Source organism: Solanum stenotomum, chromosome 3 (assembly GCF_019186545.1).
Source record: "Solanum stenotomum isolate F172 chromosome 3, ASM1918654v1, whole genome shotgun sequence".
NCBI classification, from domain to species: domain Eukaryota; kingdom Viridiplantae; phylum Streptophyta; class Magnoliopsida; order Solanales; family Solanaceae; genus Solanum; species Solanum stenotomum.
The window spans coordinates 54,867,418-54,875,619 of record NC_064284.1 but is presented as its reverse complement, the minus strand read 5'-3'; the positions used below and the strand labels follow the sequence as shown (position 1 = coordinate 54,875,619).

General features: G+C 42.0%; 1 protein-coding gene across 1 annotated transcript; it reads right to left on the bottom strand.

Annotated features, from left to right (window-relative positions):
* Positions 1-4,621: 4,621 nt before the first annotated feature.
* Positions 4,622-6,762, bottom strand: LOC125859068 (uncharacterized). Its single transcript, XM_049538804.1, has 4 exons — positions 6,352-6,762; positions 5,625-6,297; positions 5,194-5,531; positions 4,622-5,149 (listed from the first exon to the last, which is right to left on the bottom strand). Exons 1-4 carry the CDS (start codon positions 6,760-6,762, stop codon positions 4,622-4,624), a joined length of 1,950 nt encoding a protein of 649 aa, XP_049394761.1.
* Between the last annotated feature and the right edge of the window lie 1,440 nt (positions 6,763-8,202).

The following is an 8,202-nucleotide window of genomic DNA, read 5'->3' as shown; positions in this document are numbered from 1 at the left end:
GGGCCACGGAATAACAATTATTAATAAAAACTAAAAACTTAAAAAATTAAAAATAAAATCAAGGGAACACTACACGCACTTGAAGTTTAAACAGAATTCGAGTGCACAAGGAATTTCTGGTCATTTAACCAAGGGATGTTAACGGAAGGTTTCACGGCCCGTGGAATGAACCACCGTTCGTGATACGGCCCGTGAACTAAAACTGAAGACTGGATTGATCTTCTAGTGTGGTCTATGACAAGTTGTACGACCCGTAATGTCTTCCACGGTCCGTACAACCTGCCGTAGTCTTATACTAGGCAATAGGTCTGTCATCTTCTTCCCAATCATCAAATTTTTGCACTCAATACCCATTGTTGTACAAATACAGGCTCGTCTCATACTTTAAACCCTACCTTACTACTTATTCAACCAAATTAAGTAACCTAACTATCACTACCTGACCTAAAAATTTGACCCCCACTGTGATCGACCAACACCTAAGAATAATTACAAATTCCCAATTGTTCAACTTACCCACTCCAATTAAGTAATAGCTTAGCAATTAATTATCACAAATGCATACTGAAATCAAGAAAATCGAAAGCATTATAGACAAGATGTAACGGTGCAAACCATTGAAACTCAACTTACTTGGATTGAAGAAACAAAATCAGAAATAGCTGGAAACAGAAGCGCAACTGAAAAACTGAGGGTTCAGACTCTTGGGTAAATGTGGGATTTATTGATGAATGATGATCAAAGTCTTCTGAGATAACCGTTATAGAGGAGACAAAGAGAGAAACTGAAGTTCTGCTCTTTGGAATCACAAAATACATCGTAATTTATGAGTTGGGTTACGCGCGGGTCGGGTCGGGTCATCGGTGTTACTGGGTAGTGGTCCACGGGCCGTGAAACTTCTCGTGGAAGATATAACAGTCCGTGGCTATGTTCGTGGCATTACCCTGGCAAAGAAACTTACCTGGTGCAGATGACGGATCGTAAAGTTGCCCGTAAAGAAAATCACGGTCCGTGAAACTATCCGTGATGTTGACTTGGAACTGAGTTTCCTGCCTGAGGNAGAGAAACTGAAGTTCTGCTCTTTGGAATCACAAAATACATCGTAATTTATGAGTTGGGTTACGCGCGGGTCGGGTCGGGTCATCGGTGTTACTGGGTAGTGGTCCACGGGCCGTGAAACTTCTCGTGGAAGATATAACAGTCCGTGGCTATGTTCGTGGCATTACCCTGGCAAAGAAACTTACCTGGTGCAGATGACGGATCGTAAAGTTGCCCGTAAAGCAAATCACGGTCCGTGAAACTATCCGTGATGTTGACTTGGAACTGAGTTTCCTGCCTGAGGTTCACGAGAGATTATATGTCTCGTACAGTATATGACGGACCGTTAAACCCTCCGTGAACCCTATTTTATGCAATTTCCAGTAGCTTCCAAATTTAGTCCTCCATTTGACGAATCGTGATAGTTCCCGTGAAAAGATATACGATTCGTGGTCCTGACCGTGACGTTCAGTCTGCATCAATTTCTGCATTTTCCCTTTTATTCTCTCTTGCACACCTCAGCACGCAGTAACTCTATAAAAATAAAGAAAAATAAGGAAAACGATAATATACCTAATATAATTACATCTTGGGTTGCCTCCCAAACAGCGCACAATTTAACATCGCGGCGCGACGCAGGTTACTTGATTACTCAAACTTCATCAAATTTATATTCCTCCACAATTTTCACATCCTCAGGAGCACCCAAATACGCCTTGATTCGCTGACCATTAACTTTGAACCTCTCGCCTTTCTCATTTTCCAATTCAATAGTACCAGATTGAAAAACCTGCGTGACTTTAAAGGATCCAAACCATTTAGACTTCAATTTTCCTGGAAACAGACGCAATCTGGAGTTGAAAAGTACCATCAAGTCACCAAGAGTAAAGCTCTTTTTTTCAATATGCTTGTCATGATATTGCTTCATCCTCTCCTTATACAGTGCAGCCCTCTTATAGGCCCTCAGACGGAACTCATCCATCTCATTGATCTGATCTAGCCTCAAGTTTGCGGTTTCGCTCCAATTTAGATTTAGCTTCTTCAACGCCCAGAGTGCTCTATGCTCAAGCTCAACTGGTAGATGACACGTCTTTCCAAACACCAATTGATATGGAGACATACCAATAGGTGTCTTGAAAGCTGTCCGATATGCCCATAGGGCATCATCTAGCTTTCGTGCCCAATCTGTCCTGTTGGCATTCACTGTATTTGCCAAGATTGTTTTAATTTCCCTGTTGGAAACTTCCACTTGACCACTAGTCTGTGGGTGATAAGGTGTTGCCACCTTGTGCTGTTTTACTCCATACTTGGTCAGAAGTGCACTAAAGACTTTGTTGCAGAAGTGATACCCACCATCATTAATAATGGTTCTGGGTGTTCCAAACCTTGAGAAGATGTTCTTTTTCAAGAACCCAGCGACACTCTTTCCATCATTCTCAGGTAATGCAACCGCTTCAACCCATTTGGACACATAGTCCACAGCCACCAGTATATATTTCTTCCCATATGAACTCACAAAGAGACCAATGAAGTCAATACCCCACACATCAAACAGTTCCACCTCCAGAATAGGTGTCATGGGTAACTCATGGCGCCGAGAGATGGCTCTTTGCCGCTGGCACACATCACATCTCTTTACTATATCCACTGCATCTTGATGAATTGTAGGCCAGTAATACCCACATTGAAGTATCTTGTGAGTTGTTCGAGTACCACCACGATGACCACCAACTGGAGATGAGTGACATGCCTCCAAGATATGTAACATTTCAGCTTCCAGAACACATCGCCTAATTATATTGTTAGCACACACCCTGTACAGATATGGTTCATCCCAAAAGCACTTGTCTACATCATGCAGGAACCTTTTATTTTGTTGATATGTTAGTCCCTAGGGCATTAAGTCACTGACCAGAAAATTAGCATAATCAGCAAACCAAGGAATAAGGTCAAGAGTAGCAGCTAATACCTGTTCATCCGGGAATGTGTCATCTATCTCGAGCTCAAGTTCTTCCTTCTTTGCAGCTTCCAACCTAGACAGGTGATCAGCTACCTGGTTTTCACAACCTCTCCTGTCTTTTCAAACTCTTGAAGAAGCAATACCAATCTGATCAGCCCAGGCTTTGCATCTTTCTTTGCCATGAGATGTCTCAAAGCAGCGTAGTCTGTGTGAACTATCACTTTAGTACCCAGAAGATAAGCTCTGAACTTTTCAAAGGCATACACTACAGCCAATAGTTCCTGTTCAGTGACGGTGTAGTTTCGTTGTGCCCCATTTAGCAACTTACTAGCATAGTAAATCGGATGGAACATCCTGTTGCGCTTTTGTCCCAAGACAACTCCTAACGCAGTCCCACTGGCATCACACATCACCTCAAATGGCGTCGCCCAGTCTGGACCAATAATCACTGGTGCTGAAATCAGTTTCTCTTTTAGGCTCTCAAAAGCTTGAAGGCATATCTCATCAAAGACAAATTTCACCTCCTTCTCTAAAAATTTGCACATGGGGTGTGCAATTTTTTAGAAGTCTTTGATGAAACGCCTATAGAATCCGGCGTGTCCTAGGAAGCTTCGAACACCCTTCACACATATTGGTGGAGGTAATTTTTCAATCACCTCAATCTTAACCTTGTCGACCTCAATTCCTTTCTGTGACACCTTGTGTCCAAGAACTATGCCCTCTTTTACCATAAAGTGGCACTTCTCCCAATTTAGCACTAAGTTGGCTTCCTCACATCTCTATAAAGCCCGGCTAAGATTCAACAAACAGTCATCAAAAGTATCCCTACTACAGAGAAGTCGTCCATAAATACCTCTAGAGTGTCTTCAACCATGTCTGAAAAGATGGACATCATACACCTTTGAAATGTGGTTGGTGCATTACATAGTCCAAATGGCATGTGTTTAAATGCAAAGGTGCCATAAGGACATGTGAAGGTGGTCTTTTCCTAATCTTCAGGTGCAATTGATATCTGGTTATAGCCAGAGTATCCATCTAAGAAATAGTACCATCTTTTACCTACCAACCTGTCAAGCATCTGGTCCACGAAAGGCATGGGGAAATGATCCCTCAAAGTCCACTTGTTCAGCTTCCTTTAATCCATGCACACTCGCCATCCAATGATGAGTCTCTGCGGGATTAATTCATTCTTGGCATTCGCTACCACAGTCATGCCTCCCTTTTTAGGCACACATTGCACTGGACTGACCCCGTGTCTATCAGAAATTGGATAGACCACCCCAGCATCTAACCATTTGATTATTTCTTTCTTAACCACTTCTTACATAGGTGGGTTCAACCTCCGTTGGTGTTCAATACTCGGGCTGCAGTCTTCCTCAAGCTGAATCTTATGCGTGCAAATACTTAAAGGTATCCCTATTATATCAGCAATGGTCCATCTGTGTTGAGTCTGAACTTCAACTCTCCTCTCTCAACATCCACTAAAGCTCTTCTTGTGGCCAAAAAGGGTCTTCCCAAGATTATGGGAACCTCAAAATCTACTTCGCAGTCCAGAATCACAAAATCAGCTGGAAAGATGAAAGTGTCCACCTTTACTAGTACATCACACAGGATGCCCACTGGTCACTTTACTGACCTATCAGCCATCATCAACCTCATTGATGTAGGTTTTCGTACTCCCAAGCCTAACTTTTTATAAATGGCTAAAGGCATCAGATTTATGCTAGCTCCCAGATCACATAGAGCTTTTGCAAACTTGATTGACCCAATGTTGCATGGTATTGTGAATGCACCTGGATCCTCCTTTTTCTGCACCGGAGATCTGGTAGAAATGGCACTGCAATGATGGACATCGTTAGAGAAATCATGACTTACAGCTCTTTTCTTGGTGACCAAGTCTTTCATGAACTCGACATATCCTGGCATCTGCTCTAGGGCTTCAACCAATGGAATGTTTACTGAACGTTGTTTCAGCATGGTGATGAATTTCGTAAACTTTCCATCTTCAGCATTATTTTTAAGCCTTTGAGGGAAAGGAGGAGGTAGCCTAGGAATCTGCTGTAAGGGCAGGTGTTCCTGAACCCCTTTCTCTTTTCCTCTCGAAAGTTGTGCTTTAGGTTGAGATTGTTGAGCCTCTCCCTGATCATCTACCTGTATATATTCTCATCCTCCTCTCTGCTAGCTTGCTCCAAGACCTGTTCATACTTAGTTCCTGCAGAAATAGGGTCAGAAAGAACTTTACCACTCCTGGTGGCTATGGCCATGCAGTGTCCTTCCTTCTTTGGATTTTGAATGGTATCACTTGGTAGTGATCCGTTCTTTCTCGGATTCATTGAGCCTGAGAGTTGCCCCAACTGCTGCTCTATTTGTTTAATGGAGGTGGTGTGAGAGTCCACCAACTGACTCATGCTCGAGAAGTCACCTCTCATTTCTTTCACTCCTGCATCAGTTGACTCAACCTTTTGAAGTACCTTAGCCATCATGTCTTCCAGCTTGGACCCGTTAGAACTACCACTCACCCGGTCTCTATTACCTGGAGGTAAATATACACCATTACGGTCATTCCTATACCCCTCTCTGTTTTGCCAGTTTCCTTAATCTCTGTTTGCTGGCCTTTCATACTAACCATCCCTAGCATAGCTTCGACCTGCATTTCCAGAATTGTAACCTTGATTTCCAAAGTTATAATTCCGGAAACCTCCTTGATTTCCCAAATAGTTAGCTTCCTCATCCATGTCAAGATCCTGATCTTCATACCTGTGTTGCTGTCCCACAACATTCACCTTTTCAGACTTGGCAACAATGTGCTTTGTGAGCAAGTCTATTTGAGTCCTCATATGTGCCATGTCTTGGTCCCTTTCTTCTTCTCTCTTCCTTTGATCAGCTGGAAGCTCAAATGTATACCCGAGCTCTCCTACCTCTGCATCTCTAGTGTACCATGCTCTATTGTTCTTTGAGACCTCATCTAATAGTTGCATGCTTTCTGCAAATGGCTTCCTCATAAATGAGCCTCCACAAGCTGCATCAACAATAGGTTTAGTAACATAATTTAGAGACCTATAAAAGGCCTGTTTAAGATGCCTTTCGGTAAGATCATGGTTGGGGCATTTCTTTAACTTTTGGTTGAACCTCCACCAAGTATCATGCATGGCTTCTCCTGGTAGTTGCTTGTGTGTACTAATCTCGTCCTTCATCTGCAGCTCTTTTGATTCTGGGAAGAATCGTTCCAGGAAAGCTTCCTTCAGCTCATTCCATGTTCTGATGGACTCATCTGGCATCTCATTCAACCAGTTAGTCGCCTATCCCGTAAGGGACAATGGAAACAGCCTCAATCTCATTGCTGTTTGATTTACCCCAGGAATCTCTTGTGACTTACAGATAGCCACAAAGTTCATTAAGTGCTGATTTGCATCATCACCATCGACACCCCTGAACATACCCTTAAGGTTCAATAATTGAATCATAGTGCTGGTGATTGTGAACTTAACAACTGGAGGTAGTGCAGGTAACACTATCGCTCCAATGGCTCCAGATCCATCCAAATCTGCATCATCTTCATCATACATCATATGCGCTGGATGCTGAGCTCTACCCCTTGGGGCTATTGGTTGGCGCTGGGGAAGGATCAATCCATCCACTCCTCTATTCTCATCTACCAACCTAGGTTGGTTGTTACCGCCGTTCTGCTGAACACCTCTTGCAGCGACTTCAGCTTCTAGTCCCAACCTTTGTCTTTGTGCCTCTAGTTCTTGTGCATTCACCATTTTTCGAAGAGTCTTTACGAGTTCTGAGTCGTAAGGGATCAATGGAACTCTTTTACTCCTGCTACTTGGCATACATAGTAGCAATCAACTGAAAGAGACACAAACACAAAACAAAACATAAAATTAGGAAATATAACTACAAATTGAATAAAATCTAGTAAAACATTTCTGAATTGAAATTCCCCGGCAGCGGCGCCAAAATTTGATACGTCCAAACTTACACTCCAAATAAGGAGTGTAAACGGTCGTTGTCAATTTACAGAACTCAACCAGAGTTGAGGTCGATCCCACAGAGAATTTCTTTACAGATAAAGTTTCACTATCGAATTTACTCAATTGTCGTTACTATTTCCTAAACAATTAACAAGGAAAGTAAAATTGGGTTTAATTGAAAAGTATTCTATCAGCAAGTACTTCCAGTCAAACCTTAGTTACACGGTTCACAAAAGATATCATTGTAAGGTGATTCAAACAATTTAAAGAAACCAGGTTTTGTGTTCACTATGACGGTGATTATAATGCTCTTCCGTAAATTGAGTGTCAAGTAAATCAATGTTTACAAACTCTTCGCGACTTAGATAACTCTAACGCTTCTCAGCCTAATTAGATAATATCCACTCTAATTATCTCGAACTCAAAGTGTTATCGATATTGGACTTTGCTTAATTTAATCCGGTGTTAAAGATCCCTTCTCTCGAAATCCGACCTTAACTCCAATTCGTAAACTCAGTTTAGCTTTTTCCCAACTGGTGCTTTTCTCTCGAACAAACACCAGATACAGGCCTGTCTAAAGCGTGCACTCAATAGACTAAAATGATAATGAAAGTTGTAAACTACAAGTTGTAAACAAAGATTGCCTTTTTACTCATTTTACGGAATTGCAACTAGATTATCATCATAGATCCCACACACCCAGTCATGACGTTCAGCCACTCATGTTTTTATGCAAAGAATCAATCATAGATAATGAAAACATATTAAGAATTACTTACAAAAATAATCAATAAATCAAGAACTATTTGATAGTCTCAAGATCGAAAGGAACTATGTCCCACCAAAGACAGTAATCTGAATCTGAAATCTCCAACTCAAGTTTCTTTTCGTTCCTCCTTGTGTAACATCCCATCCCATAAAATCCAAAAAAAACCTAAAGTAATTCAAAATAGAATGTTTAAAATGAGTCCTAATCAAGTTAGGACTGATTTGTCGGGCACGTTCCGTCAAGGGATTCACGGACCGTGAATCCCTCCGTGGTCTAGCCTTTGACCTTCCCCAGAGTGGGTCTTCACACTTGGTCACTGGAATGTACCACGAGAGACACCATGGTCCGTAGTGAGTGTCACGGCCCGTGAAGTCACTCGTGGTCTTCACTTGTTCAAACCTTCTTTTAACTCTTTCCTGCTTTTATACTGGTTTAACTTCACGGTAGGTATCATGGTC